This window comes from Stegostoma tigrinum, chromosome 9, assembly GCF_030684315.1.
Source record: "Stegostoma tigrinum isolate sSteTig4 chromosome 9, sSteTig4.hap1, whole genome shotgun sequence".
NCBI lineage: Eukaryota > Metazoa > Chordata > Chondrichthyes > Orectolobiformes > Stegostomatidae > Stegostoma > Stegostoma tigrinum.
Window position 1 is genome coordinate 88101076 of NC_081362.1, and position 25747 is coordinate 88126822.

Consider the following 25747-nt stretch of genomic DNA (forward strand, 5'->3'; position numbering starts at 1 on the left):
TCCCCAATGGAGCGGAAGGCACAACGGATACAGTGGATACAGTATACCACATTGGCAGAGGTGCAGGTGAACATCTGTTTAATGTGGAAAGCCATCTTGGGGCCTGGGATGAGGGTGAGAGAGGAGGTGTGGGGGCAAGTGTAGCACTTCCTGCGATTACAGGGGAAAGTGCCGGGTGTGGTGGGTTTGGAGGGGTGTATGGAGTGGACAAGGGAGTCATGGAGAGAGTTATCTCTCCGGAAGGCAGACAAAGGTGGGGATGGAAAAATGTCTTGGGTGGTGGGGTCAGATTGTAGATGTAGGTTATGTGGAACAGTCCCTCTTCCACACCTACACTGGCCCCAAACCCCACCTCATCCTCCGTTACATTGATGACTGCATCAGCGCCGCCTCTTGCTCCCAATAGGAGCTCGAACAGTTCATCCACTTCACCAACACCTTCCACCCCAACCTCAAGTTCACCTGGGCCATCTCCAACACATCCCTCACCTTCCTGGACCTCTCTGTCGCCATCTCAGGCAACCAGCTAGAAACTGATGTCCATTTCAAGCCCACCGACTCCCATAGCTACCTAGAATACACCTCCTCCCACCCACCCTCCTGCAAAAATTCCATCCCCTATACCCAATTCCTTCTTCTCTGCTGCATCTGCTCCCAGGATGAGGCATTCCACTCCCGCACATCCCAGATGTCCGCGTTCTTCAACGACTGCAACTTCCCCCCTGTGGTGGTCAAGAACGCCCTCGACCGTGTCTCCGGCATTTCCCGCAACACATCCCTCACACCCCGCCCCCGCAATAACTGCCAAAAGTGAATCCCCCTCGTCCTCACATGCCAGCCCACCAACCTCCAGATACAACGCATCATCCTCCGACACTTCCGCCATCTACATTCTGACCTCACCACCCAACACATTTTTCCATTCCCACCCTTGTCTGCTTTCCGGAGAGACCACTCTCTCCGTGACTCCCTTGTCCACTCCACACTCCCCTCCAAACCCACCACACCCGGCACTTTCCTCTGCAACCGCAGGAAGTGCTACACTTGCCCCCACACCTCCTCTCTCACCCCCATCCCAGGCCCCAAGATGACTTCTCATATTAAGCAGATGTTCACCTGCACATCTGCCAATGTGGTATACTGTATCCACTGTACCCGTTGTGGCTACCTCTACATTGGGGAAGCCAAGCGGAGGCTTGGGGACCGCTTTGCAGAACTCCTCCGCTCGGTTCGCAACAAACAACTGCACCTCCCAGTCACAAACCATTTCCACTCCCCCTCCCATTCCTTGGACGACATGTCCATCCTGGGCCTCCTGCAGTGCCACAATGACGCCATTCAAAGGTTGCAGGAACAGCAACTCATAAACCACTTGGGAACCCTGCTGCCCAACGGTATCAATGTGAACTTCACAAGCTTCAAAATCTCCCCTTCCCCCACTGCATCCCAAAACCAGCCCAGCTCGACCCCTCCCCCCACTGCTAACCAAAACCAGCCCAGCTCGTCCCCGCCTCCCTAACCTGTTCTTTCTCTCATCTATCCCCTCTTCCCACCTCAAGCCGCACCTCCATTTCCCACCTACTAACCTCATCCCGCCTCCTTGACCTGTCTGTCCTCTCCGGACTGAGCTATCCCCTCCCCACCTCCCCATCTATACTCTCCTCTCCACCTATCTTCTCCTCTATCCATCTTCGGTCCGCCTCCCTCTCTTTGCCTATTTATTTCAGAACCCTCACCCCATCCCCCTCTCTGATGAAGGGTCTAGCCCCGAAACATCAGCTTTTATGCTCCTGAGATGCTGCTTGGCCTGCTGTGTTCATCCAGCTTCACACTTTGTTATCTGTAATTAAAGAGACTTGCTTTCTCACAGGATGTTTATGCTCCTTTGTGTTGGTTGAATCAGCAAAGCTAAGAGTTTTTATACTAGCATTGCCAGGGATCCAGAGTGACAGACTGTGAAAGCAGGACAGGAAGCAGCTCTTAAATAAATGTGCTAATACTTGTTGATTAACTAAATATGACATGCTGCTTCACATTTTAACTATCTAAGCAGTATTAGTGAAGGAATGTAAAAGTTGAATTAGGTTATTGTACATTGAGAGCAGCAGCAAGCCAGTAGCAAAGAACACTAGTTGTTATTACAGATGTGTAAGGATTTGATATGGCAGTTACAAAATGGAACATTGATTCATCAAAGGAGTGTTGGGGTTATAAATTCTGCCTGCTCTTATCCTTACAAGGAGAAAGATTTTGCTAGCACAGGGAGGAAGCATCTGTTGTATCAGTGAGTAGTTGGTAAAAGGTGGAAAAGAATGAGAAGTATGTTTTCATTCTGCAGTTTGTCTGCACTGTGCTACCGTATAATGATGGAAAAATATTGTACCTAAGGATTACCAAAAACCTGGTTTCAATCTTGTTTTTTTCCTCTGAGAATATCTCTCTGTTTTGTTGAAATGCCTTAGATAGATTTGTTCAGTCTAGATAATCTCTCCTAAGAGATAAAGCAAAAAGTATGTGTGAGTGTTGAAATCTCACTTTACTCTTTTTGTAATATAATTTGGAATAGGTATTTACTGATCTGTATGTGCTGAGGAATTATATTTAGCTGTTGGGAAAAAGAAACTGTAACAAAGAAGATTTTGACATTTTAAGTAGATCACAATACTTAAAAAGAGAAAAAAGAACTCTTGGTTCAGAATCTAGATGCATTAAATTCAACAGGAAGTGGTTAGATGAGGTAAATGATATTACAGGACTTTAGTGGAGCACAGTTGGACTGCAATGCACAGATATTATTATGAAAAAGATGGATTATTTGCACCATTGATCATATAATCATAATAATTGACCATTCAGTTGACATGGTCTATACTCCACATTTTTCTCCATTATTTGTTGATGGGATGTAGTTGTTACTGGCATGACCAGGATATGTCATACACCCCTAACTGGCCTTGAATTGTATGGGTTGCTTGACCATTTCACATTGCTTTAAGTCTGGGTTTGCTTTAACCCAGACCAAGCAAGGATCGCAATTGCATTTCCTACAGCTGCTGTGGTAGAATTTGAGCCTGTGTCTCTAGTGCAATACAGGCTTTCCAGAAGTATTGTCCAGGTGCTGATTATCTGCCTGCAGTTCTTCTCCATTTAAACAATACTGTTCTTTTGTTCTCCCTTCCAAAATGAGCAACTTCACAATTTCTCACAATATGATCTATTTGCTAACTTTTTGCCCACTTACTTAACCTAACCTAGTTTTGTACAGTGTGATTAACTGAGGTAAAACTCTTGCTGAAAGTGTGGATGTGGACTCTGTTGGAATATAGTTCTTCTCTTAGACATAATGTCTCCTGTACTCTCAGTGACCTAAGATCCCAATTCCCTCCCTAAATTGTTCTGTCTCTCTAGTTTCTCACCTCTTTCAAATCTTTGCTACTTAAAATCTACTTTGTTGAACAAGTTTTTGGACACCTATCTTGATTTGTCCTTATGTAGACCAGTGTCAAATTTTGTTTGATTAGTCTCCTGGGAAGTGTCTTGTGATGTTTTTCTAAGGTAAAGGATAAAGATTGACAGTTGTTATTGGCATTTTTCTATACATTTGAGAAAATAAAGGTTAGTATGACAGAAGCCCTTTGGACCATGGAACATTCAAAGCATTATCTATATTATTTGAGACATTCTGAAGGAAGATTCAGCATGACTTTTTCTGTTTTCTCTCCACTCAAGGTAATTTATAAAACAATTATGAGGTCATCTATTCAGCCCTGGCTTTTAGGAGCATAGGACATGAGAAGATAGGATTTCAGAGTAGGAGATTGGCCCTCTGGGCCTGTGCTCCTATTCAATAAAATCATTACTAATCCGGTTTTGGTATCATCTTTACTCTCTTTTCTGCTCACCATAACTCCCTTGTCTATATGTTTTTTTTGCACATATGAGGTTGTGTTAATCCAGAATTTCACAGGATGTTATAATTATACTTAGTTTTAATTCTAAGCAAATCCTTATTCAGGTATTTTCTTGATGGTGCTAATGAACAAGTACTAAGTACTTTTGGTAATAGCCTGTTGTACATGTCCACTACTTTGTGGAGAAAGAAAATCAAACAGTTAAGACAGATAACATTTATAATATTACACTACACATGCACCAGCAGTCTGAAACCAGCATTGTTCCATTAATATTAGTAATAAAAAAAAGCCAGAAATGCTCAGCAGGTGTGGCAGCATGTATGGAAGAAGAAAGAGAGCTCAGGTTTCATCAGAACCCACTTATTTGCAGTACTTTGCTTTTCTAATAACATTATGATGCATCTGAAAAATCCCTTCAAAAATCTTTTACTGGAATGTGGCTCTTTGTCTTTCTAAAGGTAAACAATAACTTGCTGTGATGACTTAATTTGAGAGCATATTATTTAGCTAATGTTAATAGTTAATATTATGTTTATAGTAGTTTGATGACATGCTCATTTTAACATGACAAGGAATTGGAGTAGTGGTAGACATTTAACCCTCTGATCCTTTTCCATCATTCAGTTAGATCATCTGTTATTACCTACTTTAAACAATTGCCCTGCACAATCCTGCATCCGAAAATTATCTATCTCAATCTGCCCCTCCGGAGCAGTGAATTCCAAAAAGATGCACCATCCTCTCAGTGAGAATTTTCCTCTTCATCTTCGACCTAAAATGCCTACTTCTCACTCTGTCATCTTCTACTCAACATGCCCAAGCCATCCTTCTTGCATCTACCCTATCAAGCTCTGTAAGACTTAGTGTGTTTGAATGAGATTTTCTTCAGAGAAAAAGACCTAGTCTATTTAACCTTTCCTCACACAATAGTCCGTCTGTCCCAGGAGTTAGCTATTGCTCACGCTTTATGGCAAGTATACCTTTCCTTGGGTGAGGAGACTGAAACTGCACATAGCATTCCAGATGCAATCTTACAAGGTTCTGTATAATTGCAGTATGAAATTTGTGCACTTTTACTTGAACGTTCTGGTAAGAAAAGGCCAAAAAAAAATATCTGGTACTGAAGTAGACTTATATTGGACTTGAACCATGAGCTCTGTGTTTCTGTCTCCACAGTTGCTGCCAGACCTGTTGCGTTTCTTCAGCACTTCTGTGTTAATATCAATATCTTAGTTGTTTGCTATATCTGCATGCTAACTTGCAATAACTGATGAACGAGAATAGCCTAAGTCCCTTTTAAGTTCAACATTTCCTGGCCTCTCAGCATTTAAGAAATGCTGTGCTTTCTGGTTCTTTTCCAATCAAAGTACCTTAAATATTGAATATTATATTTCCATCTGCCAGTTTTTTTTTGCCCAGTCCCTTGCCTCCCCAAGTCTTCTTGAAGTGTTTTTGCATGCCCTTCACAGTTCACGCTTCTACTTAGTTTGACGCTATATGCAAACTTGGATAATTTCTACATCCAAATCATCGGTATAAATTGTGACTCGCTAGGACTCAAGAAATACAGCACCTCATTAGTCAGAGCATGCATATCTGAAAATAACTTATTTATTCCTATTTTCCATTTTTGGTCCATTCATTTTCAATCTGTGCTGGTATATTCCCAAATCCCAGATTCAAGCCCACCTGCCCCAGGGGCGTATAACATCTCTGAGCAGGTTTATTTGAAAATATCCATTCTCTCAATCCCTTGTTCACTAATCACTTGTGTGGTACCTTACTGAAGGCTTTCTGAAAATCTAAATAAGGGTTATTGTGGTGCAGTGGTAGTGCCTCTGAGTCAAGAGACCTGGCATCAAGTCTTAGTTACTCCAGATGTGTGTGATAACATCTGTGTTTAGAAAATATCTATAACGTTCACCAATTCTTCCTTTTCTATTCTGTTAATTATATCCTCAAAATTTTTGTTTGTTTTCCCTGCACAATTAGGATATTCCATTTAAACATTAATTCAGTCATGATAAGTGATATTTATCAATAATCTATTTATGTGTTTTCTCCCATCTTGTTTTAGGGTTCAGTATTTTGTACCCAAGCTTCTGAATCCTATAATCTCTTTCTGACAACCGCTGTAACTGATGGAATCAAATTGTGGGATTTACGGTCAGTAAGGTAAGAAAATATTTTTAGTGGAATTAGTTGTCATATTCCTTTGTGAAAGTAGGCCTCACATGACATAGGGATACTAACTTTAAGTGTGATGAATAACTCTAGAAATAAGGTTTATGCATTATTGATTAACTGAATTATTTATTTAGACAATGCAAAGTATTTCTCCTATGTATTCGTGAAAAAAGACGCATTTGGAACAACATTTTCATATGTACGAGAGGAATATCTTGATTGATCGGCAAGTGGTCTCTGATTGATAGAGATGGAGAATGCATGATGACTGGTAGTTAACTGCCAAGCTTTATTTAAATTTAAAACAGGCAGATTGACTCAGATTAATCAAGGCATTGCCTTGAGGAATGAACCAGGATATGACAAAATCAGCAAGAAACGTCTACCTTCACCTTTTGCTCAAATTTTCAAGAACTCAGCTTTTAACTGAACAAAATAAGTAACAGATATTCTCATTTCTAAGGAGTATGTCTTGACTGGTTGGAGCCAAATTACTAGTTTAAATTTAAACAAAGCTTGACTGTTAACTATCAACATCATTTAACTTGTGCATTCTCCATGGTAATCCCTCTGCAGTCAGTATCCATTTACCAATCTTGCTGCATGTTATTCTCGTGCAGTATAAAAATGTTCCCCTTTACATTTATATTTTTGCAAATTATCCTGAATGAGTGCAAAACAAAATGCCTTGACAAATAGTCAGAAAATAGACAAATAGGGCCCCGACCCGAAATGTCAAGCTTTCCTGCTCCTCTGATGCTGCTTGGCCTGCTGTGTTCATCCAGCTTCACACCGTGTTATCTCGCCTTGACAAATATGTGTTTTTCTCTGTAACACTCAAGTTCCCAAATGGCTATTTATATCACTTCTAAATTAACTTAAAAGCTCTTACCATGTTGTGATGCTGTACTGTCCTTCATTTCCACTAGTGTTTCAGGCAAGTTTTATTATTGAGGAATTTCACTGGTTTGTACAGAACATAACTTAATCATTAATTCACTCTGAAGTTGCTGTTTGCTTACTATTTTACTTGCAGTTAACATGGAAATCAAAATTAGTTTACTTACAAAATGCTAATTTCAAACAATCATGATCACTGATAATTTGTGGACGTTGATAAGGACATTGCACTTCACTTTACCTGAATGCTGGTAGCATTCAAAACAAAATAGATGATTTAACAGCACAAATTATTGTGAATGAGGTATGATTTAGTAGTCATTACGGAGACATGGTTGTAGGACGGTTACGACTGGGAATTAAATATCCGGGGGTATCAGACTATTCGGAACGACAGACAGGAAGGTTAGGGAGGTGGTATAGCTCTGATATTTAAGGATGACATCAGGATGGTCCTGAGAAATGATTTAGGTTCTATGGAGAATAAAGTTGAATCCATCTGGGTGGAAATTAGAAATTTTAAGAAGAAAAAGTCACTGATAGGCGTAGTCCATAGGCCACCAAATACTAACATCACATTGGGGCGGGCAATAAACAAAGAAATAACGAATGCCTGTAAAAATGGTACGGCAGTTATCATGGGGGATTTTAATCTAAATGTCGGTTGGTTGAACCAAGTTGGTCAGGGCAGCTTGGAGTTCATTGAATACATGCGCAACAGTTTTCTTGAACAATATGTAATGGAACCAACGAGAGAGCAAGCTATCTTAGATCTGGTCCTGTGTAATGGGACGGGAATAATTAATGATCGCATAGTTAGGGATCCTCTTGGAAGGAACAACCACAATTAGTTGAATTTAGAATACAAACAGAAAGTGAGAAGATAAAATCCAATACCAGGGTTCTGTGCTTAAACAGAGGAGACTACAATAGGATGAGGGAGGAGTTGGCTAAAGTAGCCTAAATTGGGAAAATTTTAAAGGTCAATTGAAAGACACAATAAAAAGCTGTAAAGTAACGGAAGATTGATTTTGAGAGTAAACTAACTAAGATATAAAGGCAGATAGCAAAAGTTTCTACAAATATATAAAACAACAGAGTGGCTAAGGTAAACATTGGTCCTTTGGTAGAGGAGAACAGGGATTTAATAATGGGACATGAGGAAGTAGCCAGAGCATTGAACAAATATTTTGTATCAGTCTTCACAGTGGAGGACACAAATAACATGCCAGTAATTGATGGCAAGGAGTCCAAGGTAGATGATGACCTAGAAATGATTATTATCATGAAAGAAGTAGCGTTGGGCAAGCTAATGGAACCAAAGATAGACAAGTCTCCTGGCCCTGATGGAATGCATCCCAGGGTACTAAAAGAAATGGTGGGAGAAATAGCAAATGCACTCGTAGTAATTTTCCAAAATTCACTAGACTCTGGGCAGTTCCAGCAGATTGGAAAACAGCAAAAAAAAGGTAGACAAAAGATGGGCAAGAAGTTGTCCCATTGGGCAGATGTAGCATGGGTTCATGAAGGGCATGTCATGTATAATTAATTTACTGGAATCCTATGAAGACATTATGAGTGCAGTAGACAATGGGAACCCAGTAGATGTGAAGTGTCTAAAAGGCATTTGACAAGGTGCCACACAAAACGCTGCTGTATAAGACAAAGGTACATGGCATTACAAGCAATGTATTAGCATGAATGAAGGATTGGTTAACTAACAGAAAGCATAGAGATGGGATAAATGAATGCGTTTCCGGTTGGCGATCAGCAACTAGTGGCGTGCCTCAGGGATCAGCTGGCAATTGTTTACAATTTACGTAGATGTTTTGGAGCTGGGGACTGCATATAATGTGTCAAAATTTGTGGATGACACTAAGATGCAAAGTAACAACATGTGCAGAGGACTCTGAAAGTTTGCAGTGGGACATAGTTTAAGTGAGTGTGGGAAAGTCTGGCAGATGGAGTATTATGTTGATAAGTGTGAATTCATCCATTTTGGTAGGAATGGCAGTAGAAAGGACTATTATTTGAATGATAACTTGCAGCATGCTGCTGTGCAGAGGAATCTGGGTGTCCTTGTGAATGAATTGCAGAAGGTTGGTTTGCAGGTACAATAGGGAATTAAGATGGCAAGTGGAATTTAGGGATTGAGTTTAAAAGCAGGGAGGTTATGTTACAGCTGTATAAGGTGCTGGTGAGGCCACATCTGGAGAACAGCATGTTGCTTTGGTCTCCTTACTTGAGAAAGGATGTACTGGCACTGGGGTGCAGAGATGATTTACAATGTTGATTCTGGAGTTGAGAGGGTTGGCTTATGAGGGGAGACTGAGTAGACTGGGATTATATTCATTGGAATTTAGACGAATGAAGAGAGATCTTATAGAAACATATAAAATTATGAAGGGAATAGATAAGATAGAAACAGGGAGGATGTTTTCACTGGTAGGTGAAATGAGAACAAGAGGACATAACCTCAAAATGAGGGGGAGCAGATTTAGGAATGAATTGAAGAGGAACTTCTTCACCCAAAGGGTTTTGTTTCTGTGAAATTCCCTGTCCAGTGATGTAGATGAGGTTTCCTCATTGAATGTTTTTAAAGCTAAGATAGATAATTTTTTTGAACAGAAAAGGAGTTAAGGCTTATGATGAGACAGTGGGCAAGTGGAACTGAGGTCACAAAAAGATCAACCATGGTCTTAATTGAATCATGGAGCAGGCATTCAAAGATTACCTACTCCTGCTTCTAGTTCTTATGTTCTTAACGTTATGTTTAAACCCTGCTGTTGTAGTCATATTGATACAAGAAATCAGTTTATATTCGTTGAATTTATTTTAAAAATATTCAGAAGTCTAGGTACTTCTGGTGTTAAACTAACAAATGGAACAATATAGTGCTTGATGCAATTTCTGTAGTTTATCTGAAGTGGATAGGTTGGGTGCTTTTCAGTATTTTATGGTGCTTTACTTTGAGCTGGTGTAATTGGCCATAATCATTATCATATCTGCCATGATGTGCTTGACCCCTGTCTTTGGGCTGTGGCAGTTCTGACAGGCTGGATTGCCAGGCAATTGATTGTCTTGTACTTCATGTAATCGGATCCCACTCAGTCACATATTCAGCCATTTAATGAAAGGAAAAGCAAAATACAACCATAATAAATATGTTCGACCACAAGATGATTAGACCTGTAAAATCTGTCAACATTTCCGTGGAAATGTGTACGCACATGCTAGCAATGAGACCAATAACACAATCTCCCTGTTTTGTCCTCTTAATTGGCCATTTTTCCACTTGCAGATTTAAAGTCCAAACAGAAGGCAAGGAGCCCTAGGACCTCTGCAGCCCACCAGAAGAGGTTGGTGCTACTGAGGCAGGTTGGGAACAAGCAAAGTATCTCAAACTGTAGGTGCTATAAAGAAGGAATGTAGAAAAAAGATTGTGTACCAGAGCCCTTCTACCACTCAGATGGAAGCAGAAATTCTTCCAGATGAATTGTTTGGATTGCAAATTTTAAAAAAAATTCACTGATGGATGCCACTGGCTGATCAGCATTTATTGCGTATCACTAGTTGCCCTTAAGAAGGTGGTGGTGAGCTGCCTTCTTCAACCAATGCAGCTCATGTGTTCTGGTTGGAGCCACACTGCTGTTAGGGAGAGAATTCCAGAATTTTACCCCAGTGACAATGAAGGAATGGCAATATTTCTGAACCAGGATGGTGAGTGTCTTGGAGGGAACCTGCAGGTGGCAGTATTTTCATCTATCTGCTGCCCTTGTTCTCCTGGAAAAAAGTGATTGTGGATTTGAAAGGCGCTGTCCAAGGATCTTTTATGAATTTCTGCCGTGCATCTTGTAAATAGTGCACACTGTTATTACTGAGTGTTGGTGATGGAGGGAGTGGATGTTTGTGGACATAGTGCCAATCAGGCAAGTTGATTTGATCTGGATGGCGTCACGCTTCTTAAGTTTTATTGGAACTGAAGTCGTCTAGGCAAATGGGGTGTATTCCATCACACTCCAGACTTGTGCCTTGTAGATGGTGGACAGGCTTCAGGGAGTTAGGAGGTGAGCTACTTAATGCAGCATTCCTAGCCTGTGACCTGCTCCTGTAGCCGCCCTGTTTATGTGGCAAGCCCAACAGAGTTTATGTGGCAAGTCCAACAGAGTTTCGAGTCAATGGTAAAACTTAGAATGTTGAGAGTGGAGGATTCAGTGATGGTAACAACGTTGACTGTCAAGGGGCGATGCCTTTTATTGGAGATAACCATTGCCTGGCATTTATGTTGTGCAAATGTTACTTTCCAGTTGTCAGCCCAAGCCTGGATATTGTCCAGATCTTGTTGCATTTGAACATGGATTACTTCAGTATCTGAAGATTTTGAAGGTGCTGAACATCGTGCAATCATCGATAATCATTCCCACTTCTGACCTAAAGATGGAGGATGTGGCCTTGCCTGCTCATAGTCCCATCATTGGGTTAATGTGTATAGCACAAATGCCACCCCCTGCCCTTACCTTGTACCACAGTGAGTGTGCTTCTATTGAACTGGATGCTCTAATTGGGCTAGTCCACAGAGATGCCCCTGATCAGGACCTTAACAGTGTTAATTGGCTGCCTGCCTATGATGTGGGCAGACGATCTACTTTCCAGTCAAACCAGGAAAACTATCTGCTGGCGGGCAGGAATATGTCAAAGAGCAAACCTGACCTACTTCCTTCCCATTTTCCAAACCTCTCAACCCAGCCTGCCTCAAGCCCTACAATCAGGGATCTAAGAAATTTCAGTCCAATATCTTGTATCATAATGCTGATCTTTGTAAGTATGATGACACGGATGTTAACATCCAAAGCAGTGAGGCAATGCCTTATTCCAGTCTTTATCCTATAAACATCTGTATGACAACCAGGATGGCAGATCATTGCTACCCACAAGTGATTCACCAAAGTTCCTCCGACAGTAGTTGTACTGGAGCAGTTTGACTAAGAGTGCGGCATGTTTTGGGGCACACGTCTTCAGTATTACTGCCAGATTGTTGTCAGGGCCCATGGCCTTTGCAGTATCCAGTGCCTCCAGATGTTTCTTGATATCCCGTAGAATGAATCAAATTGCTCAAAGACAGGCATCCATGATGTTTTGGATCTCTGCTGGACTTGGAACTATATTGCTATGCCTTCCATGTCACTAAATCAAAATCCTGGAATTCCCTCCCCACAAGCACTGAGAGACTCCCCATACCTCACAATCCACAGTTATTCAAGAACCTAGGAACAGGAGTAGGCCATTCAAGCCCCACAAGTCTACCTCACCATTCAATGAGAAGCAAGGTCATCACCACCTTTCGCAGGGCTATTAGGGTTGGCCAATAAACTTTGGACTCGCAAGCATCACATACAAGGAATGAATTGAAAAAAAACGACAGCTGTTGTAAATTATAATTGGCTTTATTTTCACATGTACTCACATGTGTACAGTGAAACATTTACAAGTTGCCACTTAGAGCACTGCCTTAGGTGCCATTGTACCTAGGTACAGATTTTTAAATACAAATTCTTCGGGAAAAAATTAGAAAAATAAAGAAATAAACAAGTCCAGCAATAAATTAGAAAAATCAAGTAATAGGAGTTCAGAATACCTGTCTTTCCAACCCAGACCATGCCAGGCTTCACCTCAAGGCTTGGAGTGCCAAGCTTTTGGGTCCATGCTGAGGCTGGGAGTTTAAGTCCACACTGAGGCCAGGAGTCTGAGTCCACGCTGATGCCGGGAGTCTGAGTCCACGCTGAGGCCGGGAGTCTGAGCCCACGCTGAGGCCGGGAGTCTGAGCCCACGCTGAGGCCGGGAGTCTGAATCCATGCTGAGGCTGGGAGTTCGAGTCCACGCTGAGGCCACGCTTGGGTCAGTGCTGAGGCTGAATGTTTGAGTCCACGCTGAAGCTAAGTGTTTGAGTCCATGCTGAGGCTGTGTTCAGATCTACGTTGAGGCCGGGAGTTCAGGTCCATGCTGAGCCTGGGAACCTGCGCTGGCTTTCACCCAGGACAGCACCAGTGCAGCTGGAGGAAGGGAGGTAAAATGAAATGCAAAAAGACTGAGAAAAAAAGAAAATAAACTGATGGAGAGGATAGTCTGCAGCATAAGAGTCTAATCCATTGCCTTCTTGCAAAGAAAAAAAACCTGAAACTCTTGCTGATGAAATGTCATTGACATGAAATGTCAACTCTGTCTTACTCTCTCCATCACTGATGACCTGCTGAGTAATTCCAGTATTTTCTATTTTTAAGACATATAATGGGAATGGATAATGGAGGGCATATTATATTTGTTATCCTTCAGATGCTACAGAGAAATGACATTGGGACTACATTCCAGTAATTATGTCATTACAAATTTCAAATTGAGTGCCTCACCTACCATTTATTTCTAGTCTGAATTTTGCTGCTAGGTTTTTCAGTTTTGTTTTCTAATCACACCTTTGCTGGATTTGTTTTGCTTTTTCAGTAAAAATAAAGGCCCATGCTGTTGCAAATCTATCAGTTGGACAAAATAACATGCATGACTGATCAATCATTACCTTAATTGGGTAGTACTAGTGAATTATTGACATTGTATCAAAGTCAATTGACCAATAGTCAAGACAACCTAATTTTGCATAAAAATAAAGACTAAGCAAATAGTCTACATCATTTTATAAGTTGCTACATTACATTTAGTCTATTGACCATCTTTCAGGTGCATTTCAGTGCCAGTGACATGTACACTTCAATGAAGGTAGGCCCTTGGCACATTGCCCACTCATGCTTATTCCTGAGCCATTTATTTGACAGATTTTGATTTGCCATTTCCCTCCATTCTCAGGACAGATGAGGAGACAGGTTCCAAATCTCCCTCAGCTAGAATGGAAATGAATCAACTGATTTGTTGTTATTTTGAACCACATGCGAGTCACCTAGCCAGCTGAGCTAATCAGTATCCCTCTAATACATGTACACAAGTTTAACGTTTGAACTTATTGGCACGGATGTTTTTAAACAACTCTCACCATCTCCTGTAAATATTTATGCTTATTCTATTTGTAGATGTGAAGCCCTCTACAAGAAAGCCACAGTGTTTGTGTGTTTGCGCGTGCATGCACATTTCTGTTTGTTTTAGGAAAGAGGAGATAGTAGTGACTGCAATTTGACTTATTCCTTTCAGTCATCAGGTTTAAATCACATTTGTCCTTTGGCACACTGTTTATGAATGAATTCAAAAAATATTCTGCATCATATAAACCCAAACAGGAATTAAGTCTGTCTTTTATATAAAATATGAATCTTATTTGGTGTTTCAGGATTTTTATTCACAGCATTCACTTCAACTTATGTATGAGAAGAACAGGCTAAACAAACAGTAACTCCAATGATGGTGGACTAACCTTTGATTGGTGCAGGTTGTTAAGGAAGTGTTCATTAATATTTCGATAAAATTTATAGTAATTCTTCAGGCGTGGTCAAAGTATTGTGTAGGAAGCCATCAGCCTGGGGAAAACATTCTCTTTTTCCAAGTGGGAGTCCATGTGTTTGATACAAGGGAAGAAAATATATTCTCAGGATACCTTTGCTTTCTAACATATCTAGTGGGCTGATTTTTCACACAGATGATGCAACTGAAAACCCCCTACAGACCTGGAAATTTCCAATTCTCATCATGACTATAAATATTTCAACTAAAGTCAAAGGTATTTGCTGCTTAAATAAATTTACTTTCAGAATTGCAATCAAAACTACAGAATCTTCCTTTTCAAAATGGAAAGCATCTGGTAAAGAGGTGAAGATTCTGGAACTTTATAGAGCAAACTTGTAGAATGTCAGTCAAGGGATGTTCTGCCATTCAGGGAGTTATGGGTAAATGACAAACAATCATGTAATAGATTCAGTTAGAAGTGTATAATGACGTAGATGCAATTAACAAGAATTCTCTTTCCACCATTTTGCCTCAATCAAATACTCCTGACCAAATTCTCATGGATGGATAAACGAAAGCAGACTGTGAAACCTCAGTGCTTGCTTTGTATATCAGCTAGCTGGAACTTAGGAAAGCTGCTTGGCACTTCACTTAGTTTTGTTTATAATAGGATCTGCTCAAATCCATTAATCCCTGGGAGAATGTTTTTTCTCCCATCCGTAGGTAAATAGGACTGTACTTTTTTTTATTATTCATTTGTGGGATGTGGGCGTCGCTGGCTGGCCAGAATATCTTGTCCATCCCTAGTTGCCCTTGAGAAGGTGGTGGTGAGCTGCCTTTTTGAACTGCAGCATTCCTCCAGCTGTGGTTTGACCCACAGTGCTTTTCGGGAGAGAATTCTGGGTTTATGACCCAGCAACAGTGAAGGAATAGCGATATATTTCCAAGTCAGGATTGTCAATGACTTGGAGAGGAACTTGGAGATGATGGTGTTCCCATATATCCGCTGCCCTTGTCCTTCTAGATTGAAGTGGTCATGGGTTTGGAAGGTGCTGTTTGAGGATCTTTGGGGAATTTCTGCAGTGCATCTTGTAGATAGTACACACTGCTGCTATGGAGCGTCGGTGGTAGACAGAGGGGATGCTTGTAGATGTAGTGCCAATCAAGTGGGCTAATTTGTCCGAGATGGTGTCAAGCTTTTTCAGTGTTGATGGGGCTGCACTCATCCAGGCAAGTGGGGAGTATTCCATCACACTCCTGACTTGTGCTTTGTAGATGGTGGACAGGCTTTGAGGAGTCAAGATGTGAGTTACTCAATGCCGTATTCCCAGCTTCTGGCCAGCTGTTGTAGCCACTGTGTTAATGTGGTGAGTCCAGTTGAGTTTCTGGTCAATGGTAACCCCCAGGATGTTGATAGTGCCGGATTCAGTGATGCTAACAGCATTGAATGTCAAAGGGCATTCTTTGATCTTGTTGCATGTGAACCTGGACTGCTTCAGTATCTGAAGAGTCACGAATGGTGCTGAACATTGTGCAATCATGGGCAAACATCCCCAATTCTGACCTTATGATGGCGGGAGGGTCATTGATGAAGCAGCTGAAGATGCTTGAGCCTAGGACACTACCCTGAAGAACTCCTGCAGAGATGTCCTGGTGCTGAGATGATTGACCTCCCACAACCATTACTATCTTCTTGTGTGATAATGGGAACTGCAGATGCTGGAGAATCCAAGATAATGAAATGTGAGGCTGGATGAACACAGCAGGCCCAGCAGCCTCTCAGGAGCTCAAAAGCTGACGTTTCGGGCCTAGACCCTTCATCAGAGAGAGGGATGGGGTGAGGGTTCTGGAATAAATAGGGAGAGAGGGTGAGGCGGACCGAAGATGGAGAGAAAAGAAGATAGGTGGAGAGGAAAGTATAGGTGGGGAGGTAGGGAAGGGATAGGTCAATCCATGGAAAACGGACAGGTCAAGGATGTGGGATGAGGTTAGTAGGTAGGAGATGGAGGTGCGGCTTGGGGTGGGAGGAAGGGATGGGTGAGAGGAGGAACAGGTTAGGGAGGCAGAGACAGGTTGGACTGGTTTTGGGATGCAGTGGGTGGAGGGGAAGAGCTGGACTGGTTGTGTGGTGCAGTGTGGGGAGGGGACGAACTGGGCTGGTTTTGGGATGCAGTGGGGGAAGGGGAGATTTTGAAGCTGGTGAAGTCCACATTGATACCATTGGGCTGCAGGGTTCCCAAGCAGAATATGAGTTGCTGTTCCTGCAAGCTTTGGGTGGCATCATTGTGGCACTGCAGGAGGCCCATGATGGACATGTCATCTAAAGAATGGGAGGGGGAGTTGAAATGGTTTGCGAATGGGAGGTGCAGTTGTTTATTGCGAACCGAGCGGAGGTGTTCTGCAAAGCAGTCCCCAAGCCTCTGCTTGGATTCCCCAATGTAGAGGAAGCCACACCGGGTACAGTGGATGCAGTATACCACATTGGCATATGTGCAGGTGAACCTCTGCTTAATGTGGAAAGTCATCTTGGGGCCTGGGATAGAGGTGAGGGAGGAGGTGTGGGGCAAGTGTAGCATTTCCTGCGGTTGCAGGGGAAGGTGCCGGGTGTGGTGGGGTTGGAGGGCAGTGTGGAGCGAAGAAGGGAGTCACGGAGAGAATGTTCTCTCCGGAAAGCACCTTCCTGGACGTCTCACTCTCCATCTCAGGCAACCAGCTTGTAACTGATGTCCATTTCAAGCCCACCAACTCCCACAGCTACCTAGAATACACCTCCTCCCACCCACCCTCCTGCAAATATTCCATCCTCTATTCCCAATTCCTCCACCTCCACCGCATCTGCTCCCACGATGAGGCATTCCATTCCCGCACATCCCAGATGTCCAAGTTCTTCAAGGACCGCAACTTTCCCCCCACAGTGGTCGAGAACGCCCTTGACAGCGTCTCTCGCATTTCCCGCAACACATCCCTCACACCCCGCCCCCGCCAGAACCACCCAAAGAGGATCCCCCTCGTTCTCACACACCACCCCACCAACCTCCGGATACAACGCATCATCCTCCGACACTTCCGCCATCTACAATCCGACCCCACCACCCAAGACATTTTTCCATCCCCACCCTTGTCTGCTTTCCGGAGAGACCACTCTCTCCGTGACTCCCTTGTTCGCTCCACACTGCCCTCCAACCCCACCACACCCGGCACCTTCCCCTGCAACCGCAGGAAATGCTACACTTGCCCCCACACCTCCTCCCTCACCCCCATCCCAGGCTCCAAGATAACTTTCCACATCAAGCAGAGGTTCACCTGCACATCTGCCAATGTGGTATACTGTATCCATTGTACCCGGTGTGGCTTCCTCTACATTGGGGAAACCAAGCGGAGGCTTGGGGACCGCTTTGCAGAACACCTCTGCTCGGTTCACGATAAACAACTGCACCTCCCAGGCGCAAACCATTTCCACTCCCCCTCCCATTTTTTAGATGACATGTCCATCATGGGCCTCCTGCAGTGCCACAATGATCCACCCGAAGGTTGCAGGAACAGCAACTCATATTCCGCTTGGGAACCCTGCAGTCCAATGGTATCAATGTGGACTTCACCAGCTTCAAAATCTCCCCTTCCCCCACCGCATCCCAAAACCAGCCCAGTTCGTCCCCTCTCCCCACTGCACCACACAGCCAGCCCAGCTCATCCCCTCCACCCACTGCATCCCAAAACCAGTCCAACCTGTCTCTGCCTCCCTAACCTGTTCTTCCTCTCACCCATCCCTTCCTCCCACCCCAAGCTGCACCTCCATCTCCTACCTACTAACCTCATTCCACCTCCTTGACCTGCCCGTCTTCCCTGGACTGACCTATCCCCTCCCTACCTCCCCACCTATACTCTCCTCTCCATCTATCTTCTTTTCTCTCCATCTTCAGTCCGCCTCCCCCTCTCTCCCTATTTATTCCAGTTCCCTCACCCCATCCCCCTCTCTGATGAAGGGTCTAGGCCCGAAACGTCAGCTTTTGAGCTCCTGAGATGCTACTGGGCCTGCTGTGTTCACCCAGCCTCACATTTTATTATCCATCTTCTTATGTGTCAGGTATGAATCCAACCACCAGAGAGTTTGCCGCCTGATACCCATTGATTCCAGTTTTACCAGGGCACCTTGATGCCACACTCGGTCAAATGCAGCCTTGACATCCAGGGCCATCACTCTCACCTCACATCTGGAATTCAGCTCATTTTCCCATGTTTGAATCAAGTCTGTAATGAAATCAGTAGCTGAGTGGTCCTGGCAGAACCCAAACTGAGCATTGCTGAGCAGGTTCTTCTTGATAGTACTCTTGTTGACACCCTCGATCACTTTATTGATGATCGAGAGGACACTGATGGGGCGGTAATCAGGTTAGTTTTGTCCTGCTTATTGTGTACAGGACATACTTGGGAAATTTTCCACATTGTCGGATAGATGCCAGTGTTGTAACTGTACTGGAACAGCTTGGCTAGGACAGCGGCAAGTTCTGGAGCATAAGTCTTCAGTACTATTGCTGGAACGTTGTCAGGGCCAGTAGCCTTTGCAGTGTCCCCTGTCTCCAACCGTTTCTTGATATCACATGGAGTGAATCAAGTTGGCTGAAGATTAGGATTTGTAATGCTGGGGACCACTAAAAGAGGCTGAGATGGATCATCCACTTGACACTTCTGGCTGGATTGTGGCGAATACTTCAGCCTTATTAGATTAGTTTAGATTCCCTACAGTGTGCAAACAGGCCCTTCGGCCCAACAAGGCCACACCGCCTCTTGAAGCATCCCACCCAGACCCATCTCTCTATAACCCTCTCGCCCATGAATACTACAGGCAATTTAGCATGGCCAACGCACCTGACCTGCACATCTTTGGACTGTGGGAGGAAACCGGAGCACCCGGAGGAAACCAATGCAGACGCAGGGAGAATGTGCAAACTCCATATAGACAGTCGCCCGAGGCTGGAATCGAACCCAGGTCCCTGGTGCTGTGAGGCTGCAGTGCTAACCACTGAGCCACCGTGCCACCCCATCTTTTGCACTGATGTGCTGGGCTCTTCCATCATTGAGGGTGGGGATATTTGTTGAACTTCCTCCTCCAGTGAGTTGTCTTATTGTCCACCACCATTCACGACTAGATGTGGCAGGGCTGCAGAGCTTCGATCCGTTGGTTGTGGTATTGCTTAGCTCTGTGAAATGGCATGGAACTGGTGCTGACACGTGAAGTTTGTTGCACCGCCGAAGGCTGTATAATTGGCCATCTCCAGAAAAATTGCACCTGATACTCCAGCATGGCCACTTCTGGGCTGTAAGCCCAGGATTAAGGCTGATGTCAGGATCATGACTCACCCTGCAAAGTTCACTTCTATTATTCAAACTCTGTAAGTCAACCAAAGAAAGTTGCATTCAGATGGCATGCCATGAGAACAACATGAGGAGAATTACTCCTTCGGTAATTAATGTACCATCACTACTGTGCAAAAGTCATATCTATAGGACCGGATTTTTAGTCATAAGTTAGGGGGCCAACAATACATAATACACAAGTAATACTTCATGGAGCTTGAATCTGCTATCTTCCATCATCTAGCTTCCTGTCTGTAGTGATGTATTGGCTTGTTGCGGAATTGCCAGATTGAAACTATCGCTATCAACTCCATTCCACTTAATGGAAAAGAAACCAAGAAACATTTTTTAGTCTTGAATTTATATTTACAATATTTTGCACACTAAATTCATCAAATTTATCAAATTCATCAAACATGAAAGCTATATAAACAATAGTATAATTTGATTTGACTTAAATGATTGTTGCCACATGTACTGAGATACAGTGAAAAGTGTTGTTTTGCATGTTGTACAGGCAGATTGTATCATACAAAGTGCATCAGGTAGCAGACAGAGTGCAGAATTCAGTGTTACAGCCACAGAGAGGGTGCAGAAAGAGACATCAGAATTAACATTTGAGAGGTCCTGTCAAAAGCCTGAAAACGGCAGGGAGAAGCTGTTCTTAATTCTATTCATATGTGAAGTCAAACTTCTATGTCTTCTGTTCAAAGGAAGAGGATTGACCAGAGTGTCACTGGAGTAGAAGTAGTCTGTGATTATGTTGGCTGCTTTCCTGAGGCAGCAGGAAGTATAGACGGAGTCAATGGATGGAAGGCTGGTTTGCAAGATGGATTGGGCTATATTCACGACTCTGTACTTTCTTGCAGTCCTGGGAAGAGCAGTTGCCATACCATGCTGTGATTCATCAGATAGGATGTTTTCTATGGTGCATCTCTAAAAATTGGTAGCAGTCTTTGTGGACGTGCCAAATTTCCTTCGTATTGCAAAGTTGGATAGAGTAGATAGGAAGGCAGGACATTTAAATTTGGTGTTTTTAAAATATCAAGGTTCGTAAAATGATAAGGGGGAAAGCAGTATGTGGTTCCTGTAAAAGATGATGTGTTTCTCCTTGGCTTGGAGAGGGAAATAAACAGTCTGTGTACAGCTTGTGGGTTTGCAGGTGTAATGAGCATCTGAATTGTAACATTTGGCGACAAAAGGTTATACAGTTAGCAGGCAGAGCAGCATTTTTATCAACACAACAAATTTGAATTTACCCAATTAATTTAAACCAGGTCCTTAGATACCAAAAACCAATTAAACTTAAAACTGATGGTTTTGACAACATAGGACCAATTCTATTGTAAGAAATTGATATGTCATCAAGGGAATAAAAGATGAGGGCATTTGGAAAATCAAGAGGGAACCAATTGCCTTCTGATAAGAGATCAGCTCTTCAGGAAAGCATCATCTAATTAATAAAGGTACCATGGCATTCTTAGCTAATATTCCAGACAGAGGAATTCACCGACAGAACATTCCTGATAGAAGATCAACGGAGAAGGCACGGAACATTCCGGAAGATGTGATCTAGCTAGAATTTCGAGAGACTAAGTTCTTTTTTATTTATTTTTGTTTATATAAGTGGACCTTGTATATATTGGAACAGCATACCATTAGCACCTTGTTTTATTCAGGAATAATTGGTAGTTAGAGGGGAATTGTTTGGTTTGTTAGTAGTTCAGTTAATTTGTTGACTGTTAGAGTTAAATAAATAAATTGTTACATGTTGATTATAGAGTGAGTATCGAGAATTTGTTTCATTTAACCAGTCCTTTATAACAGATTTTGGGGTGAGAGGCATGTTATGCCACTTTACACACCTCTTTTAACAGATTATAGAGTGAGGTGAGCCTCTCTGGATGTTTTAGTTATAGTTATCGGTATGGAGGGGATGGATCCATTTTGATTTCATTCCATGCACGTACAACCCATTCACCCAGGGTTGATAACATAAGAGCCCAAATACTGTCTCCATTAGTGAACATTTTCTTTCCTTCAACCATTCAGTCATTTCACTTTTTTCTCATGCTATCCTTGAAAGGCTTGTTTAGAGAGACATCCAATAAATGAAAGTGACCAGGAAGCACTACAATATCGCTGCTTTATATCTAACTTAGCAGCAATACCATCAATAAGACATAATTTGAACACATTCCAGGGACTTTTTTTCCATAATCCTCCTCATTGAAAACTCCAAATATTCCTCAGCCATTTTTTCAAGCTACCTTCATCTATCCATATTTTATCATAGACAAAGTTGACCACTCCTTCAGCAATGTTCGTCTATTCAAAATCACCACTGATTTAACCTTAGTCCTGTTGGTCATACACACAAGCACAATCATGAATCTTCTTTGTTTGTGGCTAGGTGACTTCATTAATCCTGTTTCCCCTCCACTATTTCTCTCTGTTTGACTGGCTAGCATGTCAAATTCTTGGCACTTCCCATCCTTGTTCCCAAAACATTCTTCTGTATCCATTCTTCTGTCAATATTTGATCATAAACTGCTGAAACTTAATAAGGCTGTTACCAGGGTCTGATGAGAGATACAGTGACATCTTGGTCTTCTCTATAAAATTATTTCCCTTTATAAACCAGGTACACCATCCAGAGGCTAGCTTTGAAATCTAAAATGCCTAATTTCCTGACATATTTTAGTGCAAAGTTTCAGATACATCCACAAAAAAGCTAAGTACATTCTGATGATTTTTACTGACATATTTTGCAATGTCAATTTCCAGTTGTGGCCACAAACTAGGCTTACCTTTCCACGTATTTATTCTAAGACATCTGCCTAAATTGCATCAATAACTTTCTCTGATTTCTAAGGCTCTTCACCATTGTCTTGAATTCTCTACTTGCTGTACAATTATCTACCTGTTCTACAATTCCAATGACCTTAAGTTTGAACTGAACTGTTCTGGTCAGTTCCTTCCTGAAGCTATTTTAGAGGGGAACATTATTGGGAATGCACCAATGAGGTGACAGCCTTGACAGCACCTGTTGACCTGGTCAGACGTGAGAATTTGAACAGCTGCCTTTAAATGAGTATATTTACATCAAAGTGAGTTTGATTTCAGTGCTGGGCAGAAAATGTTTGAATTTTAGACCAAATGTTAGAGGTCAACTTGTGCACAAACTGCATGAAAAACTAAGGATTTTTGGCTAAAAGTTGGGAATCGTATTATTTACAAGATTGATTACTACTTGAGTATATATGGAAATGGAAAATTAAAGTTCAAGTAATTTGAGACAGATCACGACCCAGAGATGATTGGAGCAGGAGGAGATCATTCAGCCCTTCGAGCCTGCTCTGCCATTCTTCACAATCATGGCTGATTGTACAATCAATAGCCTAATCATGCTTTCTCTCATAGCCTTTGATCCCATTCGCTTCAAGTGCTATATCTACCCATCTCTTGAATACATTCAATATAGGCATTAATTACTTCCTGTGGTAATGAATTTCAGTCTTTGGGTGAAGAAATGTCTTCTCATCTCTGTCCTAAATGGTCTACCCCAAATCCTCAGACTGTGACCCCTGGTTCTGGATACACCCACCTTCGGAAACACCCTCCCTGCGTCTAACCTGCCCCATCCTCTTAGAATTTTTTAAGTCTTTGTGAGATCTACCCCCCCCCACCATTCATCTGAACTCCAGTGAAAACAATCCTAAACTAGTCAATCTCTCCTCATACGTCAGTGCTGCCATCCCTAGAATCAGCCTGATAAACCTTTGCTGCACTCCCTTGAGAGCAAGAGCATCCTTCCTCAGAAAAGGGGACCAAAATTGCACACAATATTCTAGCTGTGGCCTCATCGAAAAGCTTCTTCTCCTGATTGACGCTCATTCACCAAACTTCATAAATACTAACTATTTTTTTTCTCACTCCTATGTCGCTATTTCTGCACTTTTCCTGCTGTCCCTTGGTGACATGATCTGAAAAAATATCAGAGTCCACTTATATACCTGTACCAATAGATTCAAGAACAGCTTCTTCCCTGATGTTGTTAGACTTCTGAATGGACGTCTCAAATTTTATATTTAATGTTGACCTCACTGGTTGTGCATCTTCTTTGCATCTATAACATTGTATTTCTTGCTGTGTTCTGTTACCATTATGAACTTCATATGGTGTGATCTGCCTTTACTGCATGCAAAACAAACCTTTCACTGTACCTAGATACGTGCGACAATAACAAGTCAAATCAAATAAAAATAAAACTATGTGCGGATAATACCCCTTGGCTGACTTTCAGCATCATTGAACTTTTTCCAAATTTTGAAGACTCTTGGCCTGTATATTGTAGAGTGGCTATGACTCCTTTGTTCAATGTATTATTTTTGTCTGCAGGATATTGCTGAAAATAATTTGATTGATTGGTATGAAACAAATAATACCACAAAATGGCATAAAGTACCTTTAGGTTTGACAGTTCAAAAGTGGTACTCTTGAGCAATTTTGGCACTGAATTTACTACTCATTTAGTTCTACCTTTGCATATATAATCTGGTACCAAGAGTGGTCATTGTTGTGTGTTGATTTTGTTTCTAAAAGCCACTGTATAAAATTACTGACGTTGCCTTTCATAAAACAGGGATTGCCAAATGCAATTTTATTTAGCTTCAACTGGACTCTATATACATTTATATCTTTCTGTAAAGAAAATACATTTGGACCAAACATGACACCCAAGGCTTGAATCTTGAAGTGTTTAGCTTCGTTATTGGCAGGTAGCTTAATTCGTTATGCAAAATGCTTAAGTTGAAATATAAGGGTTTGATTAGTCAGCAGTAAACAGTTGAGATTGGAGATCAGAGATAATAAAGTGTGAAGCTGGATGAACACAGCAGGCCAAGCAGCATCTCAGGAGCACAAAAGCTGACGTTTCAGGCCTAGATCCTTCATCAGAGATTGGAGATCAGGGTGATTTGTGCTTGAGGTACCTCTTTGAGTTTTGGCCCTTGTGCCCTTGGAGTTTTGGCTGCAAAATTGCTTTCCAGACTTCATCATTAGTAGGATGTAATTTTTAATTCTTAAGCTGTTTCTGAACATCATTGAATTCTGTATTTTCAATTTTTCTCTTGCACTGCTTATTCTATTACCTAAAGCATAACCTGGCCTGGTTTTCTTGTGCTATGTGTAATTTTGGCATTTCATTGTCCTTCGTTTTGGAACTGGCAGTACCTTATCTTCTGTCAAACCTGGTAAAATGCTGCTTTTGCTTCAGTGTGTAAACATGTGCGTTCTGTTTGAAACTGAGTACCAGCATTTTGTTCTGTATGGATTTGTTTCCAGAATGTATTGCTCCTGCACGTATCTTGTGTTATGAAATGTGTTCATGGTCAAAAAACATATATTACTGTCCAGTAAAAGGAAAGTACTGGCGAAGACAGGTAATCTGAAACAAATACAGGGAAAATTGGAGAAATGCAGCTTCTGTGAAAAGAAAAATAGAGTCAATGTTTCGAGTCCATTATGACTTCTTCAGAAGAGACCAATATTCTAATTACAGAACTTATTCAAAAAAACCTCACATTTATTCATTTTTTTGATTTCTGAAATGTGATATCATATGCAGTGTCGGCAACTTCTTTAGTTGGGAGCTTATAAAAAGCAATTATGTATGTAAATCTAAAATATAGCCAATGCATTCAAATTCCTAAAATTATCTGTTCACTGTTCATTTCAGTGAAGACAATGGTAATCACAGTGAGTTGATAAACGGAAAATAATGTTTTCTAACAACTTGATGTCTCCTAAACTGCCGTTGAAATTTGTAGTAGAGAAACTTACAGAACAGGGTGGGGTGGGGGTGTGCAGTGTGGGAATGTGGTATGCTGGTTGTATACTGCCCTCCATTCAGCACAACTGAATTATTTGCTAGTTCAAGAGGCAGCTTT

At 42.0% G+C, this 25747-nt stretch overlaps 1 protein-coding gene across 1 annotated transcript in view; it reads left to right on the top strand.

The window, feature by feature from the left end:
* The window catches only part of wdr27 (WD repeat domain 27), a 388848-nt gene that overhangs the window by 119413 nt on the left and 243688 nt on the right, over window positions 1–25747 (top strand). Inside the window, exon 21 of the mRNA XM_059648854.1 lies at window positions 5992–6089. Coding sequence (XP_059504837.1) covers window positions 5992–6089 — 98 coding nt within the window. The remainder of the gene's footprint in view (window positions 1–5991; window positions 6090–25747) is intronic.